Consider the following 26,861-nt stretch of genomic DNA (forward strand, 5'->3'; position numbering starts at 1 on the left):
TTTAGTTTCACAAGAAGGGTATGATTTTCAATTAGAATGGAAAAAGCAGAAATAAAATAAAGTAAGTCTTTCATACATTTATTCATTTTAAATAAAGGTTACAACTAAGCAATATTAATTGTGACATATCTTGTTGCAAATGAATTGTGGTAACATTTTTTAGCATAAATATTTTTTCATAATCTCCTTTAAAAGGTGGCGAAAATGAAAACTCTTCCGAAAAGATCTTAAATGAAATAATTACTACGCTTGAAATGCATCTTTAAGTTCAGTTTTTTAAAGCGTGTTTGGAAATAACACCTTATTATCAGTACAATTTCGTATAAAGCTGGTCCTATTGTTTGTACAAAATGAGATAAGATTTGATGAATTTCCCCGTTTACACTTGGTCTTTGTTTTTTCTTTCCTTTACAATAAACTTGTTTCATCATTTTTTTCTAAAAAAGGACAAACAAATTAAATTCTTTCTTGTTGTGTTCAAAAGAATCATGCCTTATGCAAAAAATATTTGATTTCAACATGAGGCATATAAGTATACAGCAAAATCTAGTTTCATGACCAGCAAAACCTTACCTATTTGACAGCAATGTTCCTCTTGCCATATCATATGACATTTCACTAGCATAATGGTTTCCTTGATAGAGGATTGCTGCTCACAAGGACGCTATTAAACCAAGAGCTCCAAGTAATGAAGTTGAAATCATCCCTTCGTAAATTTTATGAACGCCATCACGAGTTGGTTGATCGTTATGGAATATCTGTGACAACGGATATGTTCCAATTGTCGTAACTACAATCCAATACCCTTTTCCCCGAATGTGACCTACCGAATTAGACTTATCACCGGGTTTGTACTAACATGAGCAACACGACGGGTGCCACATGTGGAGCAGGATCTGCTCACCCTTCTGGAACACCTGAAATCACCCCCAGATTTTGGTGGGGTTCGTGTTGCTCAGTCTTTAGTTTTCTATATAGTGTTTTGTGTACGATTGTTTGTTTGTTTGTCTTTTCTATTTTTTTTAGCCATGACGTTGTCGGTTAATTTTCGATTTATGATTTTTAATGCCTCTTTGGTATCTCTCGCCTCTCTAGTACGGTTTTAAAAGAATTTAGCAAATTAAGCATAAAAACCTTGCTTTAACACATGTATGTTACTTGTAAAAGGTTGCATATACCACATATTTTGACTAATTTCAACCAGTTTCACGACAGTTTTCAGCATCCACAATGTGTCTCAGTAAAACTTAAGAGTTGTCGCTATTGCTTATCCTACCTTCTATTGTAACGTTGTTTAAATATTGATAAAAAATATATATTTAAACTTGATAAAGATCTAACACTTTTAAACAGCAAGGCTTACAAGTGTGCCATAGTTATAAATTCCATTAAAATGACCCTTTCGTCCAATCGCCTGACGATTTTAAATACGTTCTGACCTCTCATACGTACTGCCGATTCCTATCAAATGTTATGATGATACTTCATGAAACCCGTAAAGATGAGTAGTGTCATTTTTCTTCTTGAGCGGCAGTATCAATATGAGAGTACATTAGCAGGCTTCCTGTATAAAGGAGGACATTTTGACATTGGTTTCCATATTAAATGCCATCTGTTATTTCCTTCTTCAAATTTGAAGTCATTCTGTTGGTAGCTGCACTAAACAGATTTTTCATTGTGTGTTTTACTTTGACGACATCTCTAGCTATCATTTACTATTAACTGTGTTGCATAGACAACGACCTAAGTTTAGCATAGTTGTGGACATACCGCTGATAAGTTATCTGTTAATGAGATAATTTCATGTTTAATTTCATTATATTATGATTGATATTAATGAAACTATAACTGTTTTCTTCTTGCCTACATCAGGACTTAATCTTCCTTCTTTCTTTCTATTGATGGTATTCCATTTGCTATAGGGACTGAAGGTTGAGAACAAATCCTCTGGGAAAATAAAATTGCTAATCTGATGTAATAAATTTACTTATTAGCCATATATTTTTCATTTTGAGAATAAATTAAGTTAACTCTAACATACAACCTTCTGGCTTTCAAATACTCGAGTGTACATGTTGAAGATTAATCCAAAAAAGCGTTTTGGACGCATAACATTTATAAAGTGATAATTTCGTTTTTTTTTATTGGGTCGAATGCAGGTTCTGGACTATCATTCCCAGAGTATATCATCAGCTCATCATTAGTCAGTATTTAGGTACATCTTTCTATATTGTCCGCTTATAAATTTATAAATTATAAAAAAACTAAGGTTTCAACTCCCTCAGGCAAAGCTGACATTAGATGAATTTGGTTGTTATTTTTAGGTCTCTTTCTGCTCTTCATCTGTTTCTGTTCTTATTCATGTTTGGCTTTCAAATATTCGAATATTCGGCTTTGAGTGTTCCCGAGGAAGGTAAATCCAGAAAAGCGCTTCGGACGCATACACTTTATAAAGTCTTATTTCCATTTTTTTCCACACAACACTTAAATCTATTATTTTTTAAATCAGTTTATTTCATTCTTATCTATGAACCCCTCCCCTAATCCTGGACAGTGGTGTAACAGTACAACATAAGAACTTTAAATCAGTTTAAAGGGTTTAAACCCTAACAAGAACACAAAAGAAACAAAGTACAGATCTGAGAGTACTCGCAGTTACTGAAAGCTAGTGCAGAGCTAATAACTGCTAATTAATAATCATGTGTCGTAGACTTAATTATCAATCAATACACATCCAACATCTAAAGGATTTAGTGTTAAGACGTCTTTAACATTTAGAGAAAACACGACATTGTGCAATGTCAAAATATAGGTATCGACAGATTGTGGAACCGTGTATGTGCATATGTGTTTAACAATACTTTTTAGTTTTTACCAATAGAAACAATATTCAAAGATCTAATTACAGTGTTGAATCGGTAACCTTTTAGAATAAGTTTATTTTTTAAAGGATCGATAGGTTTGCCCGGATCGTATCTAAATTTACGTGCTCGGTAAACACCATCATTGTAAAAATTAGGACGTGCTATCCCGTTTGTAAAAAGTTAGGTAAAGGTAAAGCCAAACTTTCAAACCAAATCTTTGTAACTATGGAAGAATTTAGTAAAGGTTTTAAGTAATTTGTGGTAACGAAATCTTTGACTCTATAATGTATCTGTAATACATAGATCACGTTCATTGAAATCCAAAACATCACTACAGACACAGGCATAGCGAACGAGTTGGGATATATAAACACCGTAAGATGATGCCAAAAGAATGTCACCGTCCAAAAAGGAAAATTAACAATAGGGAACGAAAAATATATGATATCGATTTCTATTCGCTCGCTCTAGTCGCTGTAAGACTGTCAACAGTTGGAAGTTTGATGCGCTGTAAAACATCCTTTCCACCAATTTGTAAGGAACTTTCAACATTAATTCAAAGTATAGTAATATAATTTATAAATAAAAATGTCACAATCATATGCAACTTGTTGGATGGTACAATGTACCCAGCGGAACGCACATTCAGTTAAATTTGTAATTCACCTAGTAGTATTAAAAGACGGTAGTTTTCCGAGTGTGGCATGTTTCTGGCGTAATCTTAGATGCTAGAGATAATAAATTAGATTTGAAATATATTCAAGTACACGTTAGGAAATATTAAAGCGAAAAGAGCTTAACTAGAACGACCAAAAATCATCCGGCTACAGACAATGGTTTAATTAGTCTGAAGCATCCGGTACAATATAATATCAATTTTCTGAAGTTATTCCTAAATGGATTTGGTTGCATTTGTGACATTTACACAAACAAATCTTTACAATAATATTTATTATTAAAGGGGCATCAGCTACGAAATATATGAAGAAAAAAAAATTGTTTTTGTTCAATCATTAATGAAAGTGATATAGTGAAATAATAATTCGTTTTTAGCAGTCAATTTGGTTCAATTTTGTCAAAATAAGCTAAGAAACATCGCTGATGAATAATTCGATCTCATTGAATCCGTATTCATGTCACCTTCAATTTAACCCCTTAGCTGGACATGAGTTATTCATGTATTCAGCTATTTAAAGAAAAAAGAATATCAACATTGAAAGTGAAACAAAGATGAACCGTTTGGTTGGCTGATTCGATCCACAAAAAATCATTCTTGTATAGGTAAAAACGATGATTAACATACTTTTAACCTACAATATGAAATCAAACAGACCAAGAAAGATCCAATTGACGTGGTCACTATCTGTTTATATTTATGTTTATATCGGGTAATGTGACCGTCGGCAGTCTTCGGAGGTCATCTCGATGGTTAATTAGATGGCGTATAGACAAAAATTACACGAAATATTGATATATATTATCGAGTTCATGTATTGTTAATTTGTTTATTTTAGACATTTTGTAATTTGGATATACGTTTTAGTATGTTATAAATCAAATATGAGAATTTGAGTCAAATCGGTGAATATGAATTTGACAGTTAATGCCTCTTTAAATGTATCGATGAATGATTTTTTCCTTTACAAAACATTTAAGTCTGGATTTGGCAAACTTTTGTCCTTTTTGGTTTTATCACTTCTTCAAGTTTTTAATAAGTTTTGGATTTTTAAATATTTTGGCCTCGAGCATCACTAAAGGAAATTGTCGAAATAGGCATCTTGTGAAGTAAAATTAGTACAGTTAATGTTATTAAATAAGACTTGGTTCTTATGCTATTTGCAGCTATTTAGTGGTTTCTGTATTCTGATTTATGTCTTATATATGAAACGGTAATATATATATATCTAAATTAAAAGTATGATTCTTATACACTGGTGATTACAACTGCATTCTAAATAAAAAAAAAAATATAATACAAAACCTCTAATGCATTATTTAAACTTCGATACCCAACTCAATTCTAAATATTTAAACCAAGGATAACACACGAACGCCATACAGCTTATTTTCATTTGGGTCCTTTACAAGTATCGGCTTACTTTATGAGTTATCCTTTTAATCATTAAAATACTTATCATTATCTATACATAACATTTCTTTCAAATTCTGCACTAGAACGTTTCTAATGACATTTTACTTCTTTTCTAAATACTGTTTACCTTATTAGATATGATACTTTTTTCTTTTTATCAATTCTAATTAGTGTATACTTCAGCGGTCATTATAATCACATGATTACATAATAAAAAGTTATTTTTTTAGATGACAATGATGAGCTTGGAGAGTTGGAATACGTTAATCTGGTTATTATTATATGTAAATACAGCAACCTCATTTCAGGTATGTCTGTCACTCCAATTGTGACAATATCATTACATTAAACTTAATTGATATACTAGTAATCTTATTAAATCTATCCAATTAATGGGCAAACATAATTAAACAAACACAAATACTAACGCACATACATTCAAACAATCCATTATCCTGATATGACTACATCGACACAATTTTGTGAATGTACCAAGTGGGGTATATATACTCGCAATGTGAAAGAGTCTATGTGCGTCAAAACTGTAGACTTGAAAAGGTTCCTTGTTGTCATTATTCACAGATCATACTTACATACAGTTTAAATACTATGACAATGCAAATCACACACTCTCCAAAACCGAATTTTGTTTTTGCCCTTTGATATGAGAACTACGTCAATATATCAAAGCAGGAGACAATATATTCTAAAACTTAATTCAATAATTCTAACTACTTCCATTGAAGTAAAGATCCCAGATGTACATGTCACAACACTAACTGACCTGAAACCAACTTTATTATTAACATCATTGCGACTTTGCATTGGCTCCTTTGTTTTTGCAGCGAACCTTTCGGTTTATATGTTATGCATTTAGCAAAAGTTCTTATACCCCTATTTTTGACATTTTTGCCTATTGTGTCTGTTTGTTTTGTTCACGCATCGTTGTCAATATAATGGAATTTGATGCGACTGTCATACAAGTGAGAGGTTTAGCTAGCTTTAAAACCAGGTTCAATCCACCATTTTCTACATAAGAAAATGCCTGTAAAGAGTCAGGAATATGACAGTTTTTATCCATTCGTTTGGTGTGTTTGAGCTTTTGATTTTGACATTTGATTGGGGACTTTCCTTTTTGAATTTTCCTCGGAGTTCAGTATTTTTGTGATTTTACTTTTTTCCTAATTTCTAACATGTTGCACAGATGATATCGGATATGTTCCTTATGTCGTAACTACAATACCCTTCCCTTTTCACGAATGTGACCTACCGAATTAGACTATTTACCGGATTTGTAATAACATAAGCAACACGACGGGTGCCACATGTGGAGCAGGATCTGCTTACCCTTCCGGAGCACCTGAGATCACCCCCAGTTTTTGGTGGGGTTCGTGTTGCTTAGTCTTAAGTTTTCTATGTTGTGTCATCTGTACTATTATTTGTCTGTTTGTCTTTTTATTTTTGGCCATGGCGTTGTCAGTTTGTTTTCGATCTATGAGTTTGACTGTCCCTCTTGTATCTTTCGTCCCTCTTTTGCAAAAAGAATTGATGCAGTGTTTTAGTCATTGCATTTCAGTTTTGAAAAATACCATAATAAGACGTGAGAAGAAAAAGGAAAAAAACAAAGTCGTTTGGATAAAGATTACTGTAAATTCAGAAATTATTGCGATGTTTTTATCATTGCGAAAAATGCGACAGGGTGATAATCGCAATAATTTAAACTCGCATTCAATTTTTTTATATGAATTACACAGGATTTTTTATTCAATATCGCAAAAACTAATATAACATTCCAATAGGAACTACTCTTAATCCGTACTTCTGTTATGAATTTCAAAGGCTTGACAATTAGAACAGGAACTGATGGTCCCCCCGGAGTACATAATTTCAACTCCAGTTTTCGGTGGGATATTTATCGCTAGTTTTTGGTTTCTTTGTAGTGTTCTTCTGTTTGTTGTTTTTTGTTTGTCTTTTTGATTTTTTGATTTATTTTTGAATTGGTGTTGTCTGTTCTTCTTTTACTTGCAGTTATTGATTTTTCTTTTGGTGTCTTCAAACTTTTTCACCTTGATGTGAAAGTTAAGCTGGAAGACTCTTAACCAAAACTTCGTTTTTACTATAAACGAGATGATTTTTTTCCATTTATTCATTGTATTGTTCCTAATAAAGGATGAATAGGTTTATTTTTCTAATTTGATCTAAATGGTGATGTTTGCAGCTATTCTAGCATAAGGTTAGAAAGTCGTGCAGCATCCCATGGATTTTGTTTAGACACAAATGCATTAAGGTTTTAGTGGTACCCTGCTTCTCACGTTTGGTTGCTGTTGTCAAGTGTAGAAGTTTACTGTTGACAGCCAAAAAACTAAGTCCATTTACCCGTAAAAACAAAATAATAAAGTAGATAACAAACATTATGACGAAGCTTCTGTCCAAGTGTTGTAAAATTCCATAATTATTTCACAATTTTGACTAAGTTTTATAATCTTTTAGCACAGAGAGTACCCTAATATTGACGGCAAAAACAAAAAATAAGAAAAAATAAAAGAAATAAATCTATTTATAATTAAGATATGGAAAATATACCGTAAACAAATTAAATTTTACTTTAGATTTTATTTCATGATTATAAATATTGTTTCCTGAAATTCTATTGAGGTTTAAAAACAGTCGTAGATTTTTTTTTAATCTTACACGGTAGACTGTATCTAAGTATTGCATCTCATAAAAAACTGACACTGTAAACAAACAAACAAAAAAATAAAACAAAGTTCATTTATCAATAAAATACAGAATGTAAGACTAAATTTCTAATATTTCTTTCAAATGCGATTATTTTATCACGAAGACGTTTCTGAGCATCATTCGTAAGATTCAATGAAGGTGTTTACAAACTTATTTATGTCTTATAAACATTAATCCAAAACTTAAAATAAATGCTAATCTTAAAATACCGAAAAAAAAAGAAAAAAATCAATTAATCACAAAGTGTTCTCGATCGCAAAGAAGTGTTTGTTCAAGTTTCATAAATTCCATGAAGGTTTAAGGAAGATATTGATGTTTTTGCTTCAATTGTTGTCTTTTGACCATGGAAAAGCTTCTCTCCAAATTGTTAATATGAAATGAAGAAAATAAAGTATCATAACCAATGTGATAACTATCAACTAGAGACCAAAATGACGTGGATGTAAGCAAATATAGGTCACCGTACTGCCTTCAACAATCATTTAAAGCCATTCTGTAAAGTAAAAGGCACCGGCAAAAGAAATATGAAAGAATTCAAGAACTCAAACGCCTGATTTATGTTAAAACAATAAACGACAGTCACACTGAATTACAGCCTCCAGATTTCGGACAGGTACATAAACATTGTGACTGGGTTAAAAACGTTTATAAGTGCTCAACCCTTCCCTAACCTGGGACATTGCATTTGGTGTAACAGCAAACCATAAAAACAATCTGTCAAATTAAGATGGAACGGACCGGACTCAGCAGAATGGGTACGAAGCACAAAAAAACCCCTAAAAAACAATGAGACAAAAAACACGAAGTACCGATCTAAGTATTCTCAGATAATGAAAGTTGGTTCACAGCCAATTACAACTAAACATACATCACGTAAATATTTAGTCTTAGATGCATGATTTTTTTATTAGTTGTTATTGGCTTTGAACTAGCTGTCAGTAACTGCGAGTACTCTCAGATCTGTGCTAAGTGTCTTTTTGTTGTTGGGATGTACAAGTACCCGTCCACGTCCAGGCCACTTTGTGTTTTTGTTAGATGTATTTCTATTTGTATCCATCTGATGAGTTAAGCCTTTTTCAACTGATTTTTATAGTTTGTTCTTATGTTGTACTGTTACACCACTGTCCCAGGTAAGGGGGAGGGTTGGCGCCTTCAAACTAGTTTAACCCCGCCACATTCTGTATTTGCCTGTCCCAAGTAAGGAACCTGTAATTCAGTGGTTGTCGTTTGTTGCTGTGTTACATATTTGTTTTTCGTTCATTATTTTGTACATAAATTAGGCCGTTAGTTTTCTCGTTTGAATAGTTTTACATTTGTCATTTTGTGGCCTTTTATAGCTGACTATGCGGTATGAGCTTTGCTCATTGTTAAAGCCATACGGTGACCTATAGTTGTTAATTTCGGTGTCATTTGGTCTATTGTGGAGAGATGTCTCATTGAAATTCATACCACATCTTCTTTTTATGTATGCATAGATCAGTACACATCTAACGAATTAAGTATAAAGACATCTCAACCAGTTTCAGAAAAAGCTCGCCTTTGCTAAATATAATTATTCATCACTAGCAATAAGCGTTCATAAATAGCAATATATATGTCAATACGTTTTAATGTATTAGAAACAAAATTAATGTAAGTACCGATAAAGACAATATTCGTAGATCTCACTACAGTGTTCAACTTATGATCTTTTAAAGGATCAATAATTTTACAGTAATCGTATATATGTGACAGGCTTTATAAATAACAATAACTATTAAACTTGGATGTGATATCCTGTTTGTTATAAGGTTTACACTGGTACAGCCAAACTTACAAATCAAATCTTAGTATCTATAATAGAATTTAGTAAAGGTTTTGAGAAATTTGTGGTAACGAATTGCATGACTTTATTATTTGCAAGTATTAAATAGCTTACTTTAGAAATAAGAAGATATAGTATGGTTACCAATAAGACAACTGTCCACTAGAGACCGAATGACGTAGGTGTAAGAAACTATTTAAATCTAACATATATGTTACTACAACTACGGGCGAAGCGAACGAGATGTGAAATATATACACTGTATTTAATAGTGTACTCAGTATATACTGTCGACTGACACTTTAAGAATAGTCATCAAAATATGATTAACAGACGTTTTTTATTGTATAATATTGGATATAATCAAAATTATATTCTCAAATAGTAAAGTATTTAAAATATTATTTTTAGCATCATAACATAACTGATCTGTTATTGGTCGGTTGGTGAATAAAACATAAATGCAATATCGTGACAGTGAAACAATGAAATAACAATACCAATGAAACGAGAATAGTGGCGATATACTGGATGATTTAATACGTGAAATTTCCTTTAACTTTCCAACTTTACTATGAATAGAAGAAGTTCTTTATCTTTTAAAATTTGTTAGACTCAAAACATTTTTGATTGTATGTCAATTCAATTTCACTCATGCATAGCTCTGATTCCTAGTCAGCCTGTTGGTTATACTTTTTGTCCTTTTTGGTTTTATCAGCTCTTTTGGTCTCAAGTATCACTGAAGAGACAGTTATTGTCGAAACGCGTATCTGATGAAGTAAAATTGGTTTCGTTACTGTTGTTAAAATGTTCAAGTTGTGAAAACTTGCAAACTATTTCTAGAAAATTCTCTAATGAAAAAAAAAACTTTTATAAAACTGCAACAATACAAAAATTATGAAAAAAATAACGTTATTTGTATTGCTTTGTAATTGAAATAACGAATGAAATATGTTCATCTTCTTGTCATTGTATATTGCACTGTTTGATTTGATATGATTTGATTTATTGTTTTATTGAGATTTTATTTACATATTAATAAAACTATCTGATTAAAATACTTTGCATTTCACTCAACTTTCATATTCACTAATGTCACACATAAAGTTACACGAAGAGTATATGACTGAAATCATGTCGTAGGAACTTATACATGCCGCTCAAAAAATATAAGTAAATAAAGTAACAGTTTATATATCTGTTAAGGCTTAAAAATAAATCAAATTCTGATTTACATTATCAGCCTTTTATCGTTGATGAGTTTATTTATTATAATAAATTTTGATCTATAATTTACTGTAAAAATTGTTTTGGTCTATTATAGAGTGGGTGACGCATATTCGCCGCAAAATTCGTTCATTTTCACCTACATCCGACCTACATTCGAATATTTGAAACTTTTTATGTAGGTTTCAGAAAGTTTACTATATGAAAAAAATGTTTGATAAAGGAATTCTCTTCAAAACATTGGTTAAATGTTTTAAAAATGAACGCAAACTCGAGAGGAAATCAAGTTGTTCTTGTACCATGGGGGACACATGTTCGCCGCAATGTATGATATGACCATCCTCATTATCCTTGTATATTATAAAAACAATTGTTTGCAATTACATGAATTAGCTTGAGAGATCATTCCTATGCGATTTTTCTAACAGATATTTACTTTATGACTGCGCATGCGTGCCATATAAATATTACATAATTGCCAAAATCGTTCAAAAACACCTGCGTATTTCTTTATATGTGCGAATAACATTGGAAATGGGGTAAAGAGGAATATCAACAGTTCGAACATTACAAACAGCGTTTAGCATCTTTTTAGGCAAGTATTTGGTAAAAGCACACGAAATTTACAGAAAAATAGCAAAAACGGCGAAAATGTGTCCACGGCGAATATGCGCCACCCACTCTACATATATTTAAAATGTTGCCTTTTATAATAGCCATAGATTGGTGTAACAACAAATTACTGGTTAAAGTATTTAAAGTATTAACACTTTATCTTAAGAGACTTCAATATATTTTGTACAGTAATTGGTTTAATGAATCTGGTAAGGACACGTATCAGTAATTCAAGACACAATCGTAAACTCTAAATGCCTCTATTCCATTGTAGAAAAAAATATAATCCAATAATTAAGTCATGTTAATGCATGCAAACTTTTTTAAATACTAAAACATACAATACAAAAGAATTTTAAAACAAAGGTATATAAATTTCTTTATCACAACCAATATGTATCCAAAGAAACATCAATTGCTAACTCTTTAATATAATTGTTTCTGTTAAAATTTAGAAAAACATCTGTTTTAACACATTATTTTAGCAATATTGTCTGTTACAAAAAGTGTTTAGTCATGACAATATCCGATTCATTGTAGTATTGAACTCCACTGTAAACACAAATATATCGAATCATATGGAAATTTAAAATATGTAAGAGGAATTCTTGGAATATCAACAAACAAAGGGAACTTATCACCAGAGAAGAAATACTTATAATACTCCGTTTTCATAATCATTTAGACATTCGTATACCAAAAATCTAAAAATATCACTCCTTATATTAAAGTGCAATATGCAAAGAGTGTTTTCAATAAAGTGTGTATTCAAAGAAAAATTATATAATATATTGTGAGAATATCTGTCTGAGTAAATATGTGGATAATTGTTGTTCTCTCGAAAAATTATCATGAGGGACAACTATTAAAAAAGAATATATGATGAACATAATAATTGCATTTTTGTTCCCCAAATTCCTATTCTTGAATAATGACATATCTTCTGACCAGGCTTGTGACTATTATGTATCTTAGTTGATAAGATTTGTCAGAGATCGTTGTCATTAATACCATATCTTTCTTAAATAATCACTTGACAAATTAAGAAATTATTAAAAAACTAAGGTATTAACTTTCTCAGGCAAAGTTGACCTTCAATAGACTTGGCATTTTTTATATGCCCCTTTTGGTTACAAAGCTCCACATGTATTCAAGTACTCAAACATCCCTGTCTTTCAAAGGGTTGAGTTTGAGCGTTCCTGGGGCAAAAAAAAATTATGACAATTGTCAGGACGCAACATATTTATAAACTGTTTTTTTTCATTGTCATTGTGGTGATTTCGGTAACAGATGTAAAATGACTGAACTTATAATTTCAAAATTTGCAGAACCATCTTTATAAATTGGATGATGCATTGTCTCGGTTTGTTAACTCACTCATAAAATTTTAAATCCTTTATGTCCCTCCTTCATTAAAACTTACTTTTGGGTGTGAATTCAGAGTTATTGTACAAGTGAAGCCTGTATAATGGCTTACATCCACTTCATTTTAACTTTGATGGATAGTTGTCTCATTGGCAATCATACCACATCTCCTTATTTTTATATAGTAAGCTATGATAACCCTTCGACGAACCTGCTCTCGTTCTGCTTGGAAGTTAGAGATTCTGATTGTTTTTGCTACCATATATGTCTGTTATAAACCTGAACTTCAACTAAATATCAGTATACTACCTTTACATTTATGACATACATGTATATGATTTCAGTCTTTTACTTAGAGTACACCGCAAAACTTCAGTCAATTCGCCGTTTCAGAATCTAATGCATTCTTTGCAAAAACTGATGATTCTATTTTCCGAGGGCATCACTAGCCCAGGAGTAAGCTCTACTGTATTGACATGAATTATCATTGATATGGTCATAACTATACTTTAACTGTTTACAAAACTTTGCATTTTTCGAAATACTAAGGATTTTCTACCACAGGAATAGGTTAACTTAGCTGTATTTGGTAAAAACTTTCGGATTTTTGGATCTTGAATGATCTTCACCTTTATTTGGCTTTTTTATTTATTTTTTCAATCGAGCCACACTAGTAGTCTTTTGATGGCGAAACGCGCTTCTGGCGTACAAAATCTTAAGCCTGTTATCTATGATGAGTTTAATTTTCATATTCTTGCTTATATAGATAAATCAATATTGCAATGAGCCGTTATGTTGGTTAAGACCATTCCCTTTTAAAATTTAAAATTGTTATAAGTAAGCCCTTGCAGTTTCACTACTTCAAATAATCTCAAAATATTGAAGTAAACACGTAAAAAAACCCTTCTAGATTTTAACATAAATTTGTTTTCTAAATATCAGTTTACCTTGGAGTTTAGTATTTTTTTTAATACTTTTTATTGAAATATTTAAATTGTTGCAATCTGCTTTATAGGGAAAGAAGGAAACACCTAAATGCAACTACAACAATTCTACATTTGATGACACCTGTTGTCCCTCTTGCATGAATTCCCAGAATGACACCTGTAAGACATATGAATGTCCAAAAGATTATTATCATTTCAACACCAGATGTTATGGAAAGCACAATATATCAGATCCAAACAAGTTTGTATGCAAAGCGAAATGCCCTTCAAGTCATTATGGAATAACAATTAACAAAAGAAAAGTTTGCTTGGCCTGTATGATATTGTGCCAGGATAGATCTTTAAAAACAACCTGCTCATGTGAAGATATACACAAAGAGATACAATTAAAAGGAATTTTGTTATATATATTCATTGGTATATCGATTCTCCTGGTAATAACTTCCGGTTTTATGGTGGTGTATATTTGTTGTAAAAATCAGAGAAGAAATATAATAAATAATCCGGAGAAATGCATTCAGGTATTAAAAAAAACATTTGATAAATATGTTTTTTATTGAAGAGCATTCATGTATATGCCTTTCCTATCTGGTAAGCTGCCTAGACAATTTAGCTGGAAATGTTATATGCCTTTTAATTTGCTTTGTCGTGTTATGATGTTATGAAAAAATGTTGAAGAAATTATTTTTATGATACATTATTTGCAGATATATTGTTTTCATAATTTCCCGCTTGTATCTCTATCCCAGGGTTGATTAAAACTTTTTCTCGTACAGATTTTTTTATCTGAAGCATCTAACGTAACTAACTAACACAGTGATTTCATTAGACCAATACCATTGATTTCTCTCGAAAACTTTAACATCTTTTAACAAAACGTAATGCTAATACATAGTTTTTGTTTATGCATGCATGTCTCCAGACATAGGTATTGCATAACGGTCAATCAAATAATGATTTCTTCCGTAAAACTTTCAATGAGATTACATGGTTGAAAAGATTTTTGTTGGCAGCAACCCTCTGTTAGGGAAACGCAAATAGATAACGAAAAAACACTTAATTCAAACTATTATATAATGGACACAGGAACAAGTGAACCAATACTACGTTACAGTCAAATCCGCCATAAAATAGGCTTAAGAGTATTTGACCTGCTGATATGACATCATTTGGTCTTACACTTACTTATCGGTGGATATTCGTAGTAAAGAAAAGAAAGCGGGTTAATTAGAAACCAATATTTTGAAATGATATACAAAACAATAGCAAATAAAAATACCCGAATATACAGTCAATAGTACACAAAACACTATACTTGGAAATAAAAGATTGAGAACACGAATACCCAAAATACTGGGATTATTTGAGGTTCTCTGAAATGGTAGGCAGTTCCTGTTCCACTAGGATCATCTGTCATATTGGTCATTTAAAGTACAAATACTGGGAGAAGATATCCTATATCAACGCTGTTAACATTCTAGGAAGACACAATATTGTGCAAAGACCATCTAGAATCATAAAAAATCATAAAAAATCATAAAAAATATTTTAATCACGTTTTATCGGGTCAATTTTACTGCCTGGTGGAGGTTTCTCCTCGAAGGTATCACCAGCCCAGTAGTCAGCGCTTCTGTGTTAACATTAATTAAAAGAAAGGCAAAAGATACCAAAGGGACGTTCAAACTCATAAGTCAAAAATAGACTGACAACGCCATGCCTAAAAAAGAAAAAGACCAACAGAAAAACAACAGTACACAAAACACAACATAGAAAACTAAAGACTGAGCAACACGAACTCCACCAAAAATGGGGGTAATCTCAGGTGCTCCGGAAGGGTAAGCAGATCCTGCTCCACATGTGACACCCGTCGTGTTGCTCATGTTAGTACAAACCCTGTACTAAGTCTAATTCGGTAGGTCACATTCGGGGAAAGGGGGACGGGATTGTAGTTACGACAATTGGAACATTTCCGCTATCATCTGTGAATATGATAATGATTATAAATTAACTGTTTATTAAAAATTGATTTTTTTCGAGATACTTAGGATGTTCTACCCCAGGAATAGAAAACCTTATCTGTATTTGAAAACCTTTCGGTATTTTGGGTCCTCAGTGCTCTTCAACTTCGGGCTTTATTTGGGCCTTTTAACTTTTTTGGTTCAAGCGTCACTGATGAGTCTTTTGGAGACGAAACTCGCGTCTGGCGTACAAAATTTTAATCCTGGTATCTGTGATGAGTTAATTTAACTAGAGCAAAGGGAACTGACATTAATTCAAATACATGCAAACAGAATGGTTAAACAACAACCGTCTTATTATGATTCTCAACCTTAAATGTGATATTATCATGATTGTTTCAATCGAGCTTAAGATTGTCACCGTTTACTATTCAGAAATTCATTGTAATCGGTATATATTGGTATCATTATCCGTGATTTACTTGTTCGTCATAATCTGATAATCAGTATTTACCAGAAATAGGGAAATCTTTGAAAAAAACAAAGATTGCATATATTTTTCTGTTCTTCAAATAACTAAATGTCAATATAACAACAATTCGTGCAGAACAGGTTTTAATCAAGTTGCTATATACATTCTATCTTTTAGGTTGACGAACGCGACATCATGGAAAATTATCCTGCATCAAATGTTGACAAAACCCGTACGGAAGCAGAAAATTTAGGTGGAAAACCAAAAGCTTCTTCAGTTGCAAAAGAGGCTCAAATACACCTTGATAAAAAGACAAGATACACAAAGGACCCAACAGTCATTGTGGAACAAGGAAAGGTACCATTTTCCCTATATTTTGTGAAAGATAAAAATGCATATCTTACGTGGTATGTTTCAAGTTTTGTCAATGATGTAGATCTCTGGCAAATATTTTTTCATGCCTGCTAACGCCGGATTCTCTCCAATCTGGGATAGCGGTGCAACATCACATCACTCCATTTGAAAAAGGCATGACCTACCCCAACCCCCTCCCCTTAAATCGGCAATAATCTCAGGTTTACAAAAAAGACAAAGGCCGAAAGGAACTACCACAAGAGCACTCACATGCACTTATAGCCAGCTCAAGCCAGCTAAAACTTGTCAACAAAACATGTCTTCCAAGACTTACACCTCAAACAGTACACAATCAGTGGACATAGTGTTAAGACGTCATACACAGTCTGAGAAAAGCATGGCCTTGTGAAAAGCAATTATAAGAATCAACAGGATGTAGTACCAAACGTGTTGATAATACAAAAAAAATCAATTGATATAAATACCGACGAAGACAATTCAAAGATCTTACAACAATGTTAAACTGTGCAGGATATATAAGTACGCAGCCACGTCCAGTCAGAATGGGGACGTTAAATCCAATGCCTCGTGTAAAGAGAGTGTCACGCTTGCACGTTAAGAACCCTTGCAACAACAGTTTAAGGGCTCCGCAAGTGCCCTGTTGCAAGGCTATATTTCTGTCCATAAGCAATGTACCCATACTTACCAGTTGCAGTCCAAATTTCCCATACCTTCACCCCTGAACGGTCTCTATTACAAGACCTACATATCATAAGTAATGTTAATTTGTTCTCGTCCTGAACAAGCATGAAATATTTGCCAATGGACGTAAAGCAACCAACAATCAATCAATCCTATGTAAAAATGGGAAAATGAGAAAAAAATTGAGTAGAAAAATTAAAAAAAGTTATTTTTAATTTTTTACGTCTATTGACAACGTATATTAGTTTTGGCCTTGGATGCCTCCATAATGTACTTTATACTTCGTAGTTTTTTAATTCACCAATGTTATGTTCTAATTAAATCTTTATCCAGTGACAATTTGTACAGATCATTTAGATATAAGTCCTACTTCATATTTTGGTTATACTGTTTTAGTTCTAAAAGTACATAATAGACTTGGACAATATTAATGGAAAAAAACGGATATTGGACATGCCACGAATAAAGCATATAAAGCACACTTCAACACATAAAACAGACATTCAGAATTACCGCGTGATCTTCAATACGTTTGTGAAATCATCAACAAACAGTAAGATCTGAACGGCTCCAACAAAAGGAAAAAGATCAAATATAAGGTCGCAGCATAATATTGTAAACTAAATTTTACTGAGAAGAGATATAGGTAGCACTCCACAGTTAGGTGTGTAGTTTCGCAATTTGGCCCCTGTGGATGTTTCAAATATGAAAGCTAGTGTGCAATAAAATTCATTTTTGGATAGCTGAAGATTAATATAGCCTTCATAGTGGGTTTATAGGAACATCTAGATAGTGTAATGCATGTATGTTGGGCTGTTTTCTGTATGGCAGTCCGTATTTTCATATCCATATCAGACATCGGTCCGGCAGTTATTGCATTGTTTTTTTCTAACTTTTTGTCGCACGAACTTTGTGATTTAATTTTACGAAAAAATGAGGCGAAAGACACCCTATTTTTATTTGTTCATTTGGTAGATTAATGTCAACAGTTTCAGAAAAGGTATCGCTCATAGGCATTGAAATTCTAGTTTAAACCAAATTTTGGGGGAATATGTGACATTTTCATGCCCTCTTTTGCAATATTTTATGATAAATAAATGCAGAATGTTGCCACTGATACACAAAAAAGGAATTATTTTTCACCATTTTAACTTTTGAAAATTTAATCTATGGAAGATACTGATTACATACATATGTACAGTGTATGACACAAATAGTTGGTTTAATGTATTAGAAAGCATGGAATAGAAGATTTTGTGGTTCAATTTTAATTTTATTTTCTAATTGTGGAGTGCTAACATACCATTGACCGACATATATCGGGGTTGGAACAAGCGCGTAACATATGCGGCGGGGGTTTTACTAATTTAATTGGAACCCAAACCTTCCCTTATTTTTGGTCAGAGGTAAAATAAAAAAGACCATAGGACTCATGGTAAAACTAGATAAGAGTAGAAAACCGAAGCGTAGATAAACAAAAAGGAAAAATCAAGAAACATAAACAAATCCGGGGACAAGAAAAAAGGTAAATTTCTCAAAGAGGTGGTGGGAAACAGTGAAATGTATCAATAACAAAGGGACAAGATCTGATGTCATTCGGGACCAAAACAACTATATATAATAACGATAATAATATTCAATATTACATCGGTGATCCGTTTATTTGGCAATCGCGAATGGCAGTCAGCATGGTTTAAGAACATTTGTTGTTCGACCTGTTATATTAGTCAAATGCGTTTTGTTAAAATATACTTTTTCACTTTTTTGGTCTTTTGGAAAATGTTGTTTGTGCTGTATTTAGACCCCTCTAACAAGATAGGTTTGAACGTTGTTTTCAATTTAGACTTGTTTATATATATATATATATATATATATATATAACATTGTTGGGCTGATGTTTAGACGAGTTGTATATACAGAATGTACACAGCCATGTATCACCATCACTGCTGGTGGTCCGATGGATAAATCTGTTGTAGAGTTGTCACTGGTTTAGACGTACTTATATATATATATATATATATATATATAAGTCTAAATTGAAAACAACGTTCAAGCCTATGATTGCGTTGGATAAAACCGCAATTTTTATACGTGTGCATGTAAAACAAATTTCTTGGTAGAGGGGTCTAAATACAGCACAAACAACAATTTCCAAAAGACCAAAAAAAAGTGAAAAAGTCTATTTTAACAAAACGCATTTGACTAACAGGTCGAACAACTGATGTTCTTAAACCCTACTGACTGCAATTGGCGATTGCCAAATAAATTGATCACCATATCTAACAAAATGGATCTTAATATTAATTTAATACCAAACAGAAAACAATAAACTTGTGGAAAAGATGGTACACCACAAACATGAGGTGCAAAAATTTGTACACCATATCCGGATTTCGAAAATTAATGTCTCTTCAGTGATGTTAGGGATCGAAACGGTATTTGGAAGGCCATATAATTTACCTCAATTTAGGAAAGACTCTTGAATTTTAAAGAGTCGAAATAGGATGAACGGATCATATAAACCCGAAGGAAAATATAATACAAGCCCAAACGAACAAATATATAAAAGTCTAAATTGAAAACAACGTTCAAACCTATGATTGCGTTGGATAAAAACCGCAATTTTTATACGTGTGCATGTAAAACAAATATCTTGGTAGAGGGGTCTAAATACAGCACAAACAACATATATTTGTATATATATATATATATATATATAAACAAGTCTATATATATATGTGTGTGTGTCTGAATGTGTGACAACTTAACGACAGGATGAGATATTATTATACAGGGCTAAAACCATAATTTATATATACTTCGTCCAAAAGTTAGCCAAACAATGTTTTCGTTAGCTCACGGAGAAAGGCATTACTCGACTAACAAACGCTATTTCTTCAATATAGCCTAGTTTGCATAGTGGTTTATGGCGTTGTACACTGTGCATGCAGTGTTGCCACGGCGTCATAGATTCAGGGTTCAAATCCCCCAGAGGGAAGAACAAAATATTTGCTGACCACAATTTGCAGATCGTCTGTCATAAATTTGTCACATATTTAGTCATATATAATAAAAGGAATATTGATGTGCATGCAAAGTAAGTAAAGGAGTAGGTTCGATAAGGCCCTAAAATGGCCCCTATTTCTAGTTAATATTTCAAATTGGGATTTATTGACCACTATTACAATTATTCATAGCTAATACAGTGACTAGATAGGAAATATGTGTTTTTGTTGAAAATTTACGTACTGGTGTTCTATTCATGACGTCACAAATAGCACTCATTTTGATTTTCCAAGAAAATTCAATGAAAACAGGTAAATTTCCATTGATTTTTTGACAGAAAACATAGAGCGCATACGTCGACAGAAAAAAAGCTTTTAAAATAATGTTTGTTATGCCATTTTACATGACTAACTTGAATATTTAGTTTGTCGACGCCTGCGCTCTATGTTTCCTAGGCTTTAAATTGGTTGAAATCCGGCCGATTTTTTTCAAATTTCGAAAAATCTCTTTTTGAGACCTATTTGGGATATAAAAATCAACGCTTAAAAAAACGTTGAGAAAAATAGTCAAATGTGACGTCACCCCTTTATTTGCGTTGATCTCTTTAGCTAACTCGGCTGTGAATTTTTATGTGCTGGTTTATGTTGTTTTATGTATCTGTTTTTATTCTGTAGTTAGTCACCACTTCGGTGTTATCATGTATATCTATTATATAGTCATTTTTATAAATTTACTGTTTGCAAAAGTATGAATTATTCTAAATACTTAGGATTTTCTTATCCCAGACATATAACCTTAGCCGTATTTGGCACAACTTTTTGGAACTTTTGGTCCTCAATGCTCTTCAACTTTGTACTTGTTTTGGCTTTCGAACTATTTTGATCTGAACGTCACTGGTTAGTCTTGTGTTGACGAAACGCGCGTCTTGCGTATTAAATTTTAAACCTGGTACCTTTTGTTAGCTATTATTCGTATGTTTCTCTGTCCTATATGTTCTCCCATTTATTTGTATTGTAGTCCTGTCATGTAATGTTGTCATTTTAATGTTATATTTAACATTGCCATAAAAGCGGGAGGTTTGCCTAGCCACAAAGCCAGGTTCAACCCACCATTTTTTCTTAAAATGTCCTGTACCAAGTCAGGAAAATGGCCATTGTTATATTATAGTTCTTTTCTGCGTGTGTTACATTTTAATGTTGTGTTTCTGTTGTGTCTAGTTCTCCTCTTATATTTGATGTGTTTCCCTCAGTTTTAGTTTGTAATCCGGATTTGTTTTTGAATTAATTATGAATTTCGAACAGCGGTATACTACTGTTGCTTTTATTTATATTTAAATTTCTCACATGTCTTTTAATCGACGTAAAACATTTTATATCTTGAAACATTGACCTTAATAATCGGGGCCAAATATGGCACTAACCAAAAATACTCCTTATCATCCTTTACGACAGACAAAACAGCTGATCTACAAGGTATACCATCTACTTGCCACTAGACATCATGTACTGTGTTACAGCCCTAGATAAAGCAGTCTGGGAAAGACATGACTCGAATAACGAAAGCTAAATTTTTATAAAGCCTAGTTGCTTGCTTGTGCAGCTGACGTTGCCACGATGTTAAAGAAGCATGAGTTTGAATTCCGCTGAGGGGAAACAACTGGATTGGTGAATCAAAAATCATAATTCTAGTAAAACAGACAAAACTATTGCCAAATGGGAAAAAAAGACAAATAAAATATTAGAATTACAAGAAAACACACAGTAAACGAGGAGGAAAAAAATACAAAGCACATCACAATCTTGATATGAACTCATATATATATATTATGCTAAAGAAGATTTAGCAGTTACTGGTCCACTGTTAAATATAGACACATAGTTTCAGTCAACCAATCCGTCATGGCCGTAAAACTAGTTTAGTGTCGGTGTCTTTTTTATAAACCTGTCGGAGCGTTAAGTAAACATCTTTTTTTATGAAATTCGTATTAAGTAAATAAATAAACAGTAGTATACCGCTATTCAATAGTCATAATTCGATTAAGCAAAAACAAATGCGTGTAACAAACTAAAACCGATGGAAACACATCAACTTTAAGAGGAAAACAACGAAACAACAGAAACACTGAACTACAAAAAAATGCAAACGCCAACATACATACATGGAAACGGACTGAGTGATAATAATAAACGTCACCTATCAATTGATATGTAAACGCCATTCAATGGGAAAGATAGTGTATGTTACTACTGATAAATTATTAAAAAGTGGAAAAAGGAGAATCAGTCAATGACAAAATAGAAAAACGACGGAAAAGCAAACAACAGTCTACCAAACACTGCATTAAAAACTAAAGACTGAGCAACAGGAACACCAACATGTACCGGTGGTGATCTCATGGTGAGCAGGCCATGCTCCACATGTGGCACTCGTTTTGCTGCTCATAGTAAGTAAACTTTCGGTATTAGGTATCATTGGATGATGTCACAATCGATGAAAAGAGTATGAGAGAATGGCAATTAGAAACATATCCGTCATCATCTGTGACACAAATATTTCATAACGGTCAACCAAATCATGATTGCGCCTATAAAACCTCCGAAGTGATGACTTCAACCTTACCACTAGGAACCACTAGCAGCTGGCATTTGGACAACTGAAATGTCTGTCAACAATAATAGTTTAAAGTCTCCTATTGTGTCAAATAAAAATAAGTCTAGATATATGAAACAAACCTTCAGAACCCTTAATGCCAAGTTCATTGGTATATATGAGCTTAAGCACGCGCCGAAATGTGGGACATTGAGTAACAGGACACTCTCAATATTCTAGTCGCTGAACGTGAAACTATAGAACTTTATAGCAAGATATATTTACCTGTCGAATTAAACATCTTTTTTTAGATTGTAAATATAGATTCTTACATTGGTACCAGTGATTTATTGGATCTATGCAATCGAGATAGTTAAATTATAAAATTTTAAATTCTATAATTTAACTATCAAGATTGAATTTTTAAAAAAACGAAAGATTATCAAATAAATTTTCATTTTTGATAAACGAAAATCCACTTTGATTGCCTTGTACATTCCTGATTTCTACGTCATACCAATATAAAGTTGTCAATTTCTCTAACACATTTCGATACATCCAGAGACCTGGAAAAGGTTATGAAGTTTTTAACTTTGCCAATCATCAACTGAAATCATCCGCAACCACACCTTGATTAATTTTTTGTAAACAATGGGTCCAGAAGGGTTAAATTGTCAAAGAATTAGAGAAAATGTTTTTCAGTATGCCAGGCACTTATTTCTAAATAAACTCTGAAAATACCAAGTAGTCACTTTTAAATATAAGTAAATTACTATGATAGTAACGTAGATGTATGAATAATCAAGATTGTTAAACACGCAAATTATCAGCAGAAAGAAGTAGGAATAAACCAATGTTATGTATATGAGCTTACATAACGTATTATTAACACCGAAAGTAAAATAACTAATAATATATTATTTTATGTATTTGTAGAAATTTCAAAAACACATATCAGGGAGACCTCTAAGTAGTGCATATGTAAACGCAAGTTCTATAAGAAGAAATAAAAATTATAACAGTGAGACCAATAAAATAAACAAAACGACATTTCAAGGCACAAAATGCAACCTTTCGAAAAAAAATGATGACGAAAGGAATATCAAAATATCTAAAGACGGCGGCACCCTTAGTGTGGGAAATGGAAATACACTGAATGAAGATAGAAAAGAAGGCGATTCTGATACGGTTGGCGAGATTAAAGATGAAGATCCAGAGGGGAAGGGGTATGACATTCTTTCTCCCAAAGATGAAACAATCGAAATCACTGACATCGAAAATATTACTCAATCGAATAATCTCGGTATGATAAAAGAATCCAAAGCAACTTCTTTCCAAAAATCAGATTTTATATCCAAATCATCAAAAACAATTATACCTGTGCAAGAGCCTTTTGTCCAAACCTTGCCAGAATCAGATATCCATCAATACGAAAATTACCAAGGTTCAACAAGCGACGTCGATAATATTAACCCTACAGAAATTGCAGCTAGCGGAAACACCTCTGTGTCTGATATGCGTCAATTATCTTCTAATACAAATGTCAATGAGAAAATTGCATCGATTGGATTAAACAATTTTCAATCAAACAGATGTAGTCAAGATAGTTCAGATAGCAATAGGTCTGAAGATTCGTACAAATCCGCACGTAGCCATGCTTCACTACCGGAGGATACAATGGAGCAAAAATCCTCAAATGAAGAACAAACTACAATAGAAATTGATACAACAAACAATGCCAGTGTGAAAAATGATGTAAAGAACATTACAGTACTGAAAGGGTCATTAGACGTAACAAAGATTGCAAGTCAGCCAAATATCAATGTAACTGGAACAAACTTGTCTTTAAACTTTTATGGCAAAACAAATTAAGACAGTATCGCTTTTTATAGTTATGTATAGGTAAGATAATGTGTCAATTTAATTTAAATCCCATTAAATGAATTAAAAGTAGCGTAGCATTAATGCGAATAAGGTAGAGCCGAACTAAATATATAAATGTAGACATCGAAAGAGTGCAACACAATATGCATCTTCTGGAAATGACGCTTTGATAAAATATACAATACTAACTAGTATCTCTATTGTTTGTAAAACAATTGAAAGGGGTTTCCCTTAAAAGTCTGATATTTGTAATGCACTCTTTACGACCTTTCACTTGATATGTGACGGTTCGTTCTCGAAATATAATTAATCAAAAATTGTGTATAATATTTCAAGGGAAATATCTCTTATAAGGATTGATAACAAATAAATTGTTTATGTTTATTAACATATTCCTGCACATGTTGCCATTTTCAAATCGATTCTATCTGTAATAATTTTAAAGAAAAATGCAAATAAAAGAAATTGTTTCAAGGGGATATAACTCTCAAAGGGGATTATGAAATCCTACGCAGCCTCATCTGGAAATACTTCATGATGAGATCCTCCTTTTGTTTAAATAAAGTCATGATATCTTCAAAAACAACGACGGGGAGGGGAGGGGAAGGGGGGGGGGCATGTCGAAAAAAATCCAATAAAAGGGAGATAACTTCTAAAGGTGATGATGAAATCCTACACAGGGTCATCTGGTAATACTTTATGATGAGGTCGATCGACGGTCCATATTTGGTTATGATAACTTCAATAGAAACAGACAGGGGCCATGTAAAAAAAACAGAAAAAAAAATTTAAAAAAAATTAGAAAAACAATAAAGTCTTTCCTCACGTAGTGGAAAGACCTTAATAATGTTGATGTAACAGTAACACTCTAAAATTAAAGGGGCATATCGAACGCCAAAAATAAACTGATAAATCTTTTTTCTGTCAGATGAACATCACCCTCAAAGAAAATGAAATTTCACAAAGTAAAAGGATAATCCCTCTGTCTGCCATAAATATAATATTATAACTTTCTGGACAAAAAACATAAACTCAGGATCTAAAAACATGCAGACAATATTTTCATAAACAGAGTGATTTTTAAAAGTACATAACGATGGATAAAAATGGAAAGAACATGTAAAATTCTTTAAATCTTTCCAAACTATATTGATTTTATTGATACTTGAATAAAACAACTTTAATCTAATTCAAAATGCACTTATGCCGACATTATGATGGCTCAAACATGTCGAAATTGAACATATCTGAACTAAAATGCTATTTTACAGGTAGTTTTGCCAAAATTAGATTAGGGCAAAAGGCGTTACACAATACGATATGTTACCAACGCGGACATGGATACATTGTATAAGACATCTTGTAGCAAATTTACATTTTTGAGTTAGGCCTTAACTCATGTCTGTGAATGTTTATGTCTAGCACTTTTAGCAGTAATTTTGGCAGTTTTAAGTTCACATTCATATGTTTTATTGTTAGTTCTACATAATTGTAATATTCAACAAAAAGTTATAATCGATATAATCACATGCCTGTTAATACAAATCGATGATGCAGTGAGTTTTCTCATGGCAGTAAAAATCCAAGATGATATAAAAGAAATGAGAGAAAAAGAGACACGCGTGGCGATAACTGATTTGCTGATGATATGTGTAACAATATGTTGATGATAAAAAGCTCTTAGTATTTTGTCAGTTTTTGTATATTTTTTTTTACTAATTTGACATATGAGACTTTATATACAAAGGAAGTGATAGAAGTCATTCCAAGTGTATTGTTATGAAGTATAGAATAACAGCTTAAAAACGTTCTGCAATGAATAAATTACAAAAATAAATCGATAACATTAGTCCCTTTTTGCGCTTTGTACAAAAATGAGCCTTGGTCAATGTTTTAACACTCCAATACAACTAAAAATGGTTCCTGTCCATTTTAAAGGTGTTTTTTTCCTTCCAGAATGTCTTCATTTGTGACTATAACTTTTGTTGAAAAATTGGCATTTCACTGCAAAATTTCAAAATCTTATTTTCATTTGTTGAAGAGAATTAATCAAATTCATGTTTTATGCAATCTTTTAAATGTATAGCAGGTTGGTTTGTGTCCATGACACTCTTTCACAAACTAGGAATGACCAAATATAAAAATAGTAATAGCAGTAACCCACATTAACTAAAGCTTAATGTAATACTCAATATTTCCATATAGGTAAACAGTTTTTAGCTCACCGGGTCCCGAAG

General features: G+C 32.4%; 1 protein-coding gene and 1 long non-coding RNA gene across 43 annotated transcripts in view; both read left to right on the plus strand.

The window, feature by feature from the left end:
• Nucleotides 1-25,205, plus strand: LOC127703111 (uncharacterized). The gene is made up of 5 exons (XM_052207558.1): nucleotides 1-61; nucleotides 5,187-5,264; nucleotides 13,725-14,177; nucleotides 16,264-16,443; nucleotides 23,677-25,205. The coding sequence occupies exons 2-5, from the start codon at nucleotides 5,187-5,189 to the stop codon at nucleotides 24,610-24,612; spliced, it is 1,647 nt and encodes a 548-aa protein (XP_052063518.1). The 5' UTR covers nucleotides 1-61; the 3' UTR covers nucleotides 24,613-25,205.
• Nucleotides 1-26,861, plus strand: part of LOC127703119 (uncharacterized) — a 365,292-nt gene that overhangs the window by 60,270 nt on the left and 278,161 nt on the right. The gene's annotated exons all lie outside the window — the stretch shown is intronic.

This window comes from Mytilus californianus, unplaced genomic scaffold, assembly GCF_021869535.1.
Source record: "Mytilus californianus isolate M0D057914Y unplaced genomic scaffold, xbMytCali1.0.p SCAF_5, whole genome shotgun sequence".
Classification (NCBI taxonomy): domain Eukaryota; kingdom Metazoa; phylum Mollusca; class Bivalvia; order Mytilida; family Mytilidae; genus Mytilus; species Mytilus californianus.

Excerpts from the sequence above, each read along its gene's own strand:
- LOC127703111 (XM_052207558.1), top strand. The coding sequence starts at position 5,187 with ATGACAATGATGAGCTTGGAGAGTTGGAATACGTTAATCTGGTTATTA. Across the intron at positions 5,265-13,724 it reads ATACAGCAACCTCATTTCAG|GGAAAGAAGGAAACACCTAA; the intron begins GTATGTCTGTCA and ends TCTGCTTTATAG. Across the intron at positions 14,178-16,263 it reads ATCCGGAGAAATGCATTCAG|GTTGACGAACGCGACATCAT; the intron begins GTATTAAAAAAA and ends TCTATCTTTTAG.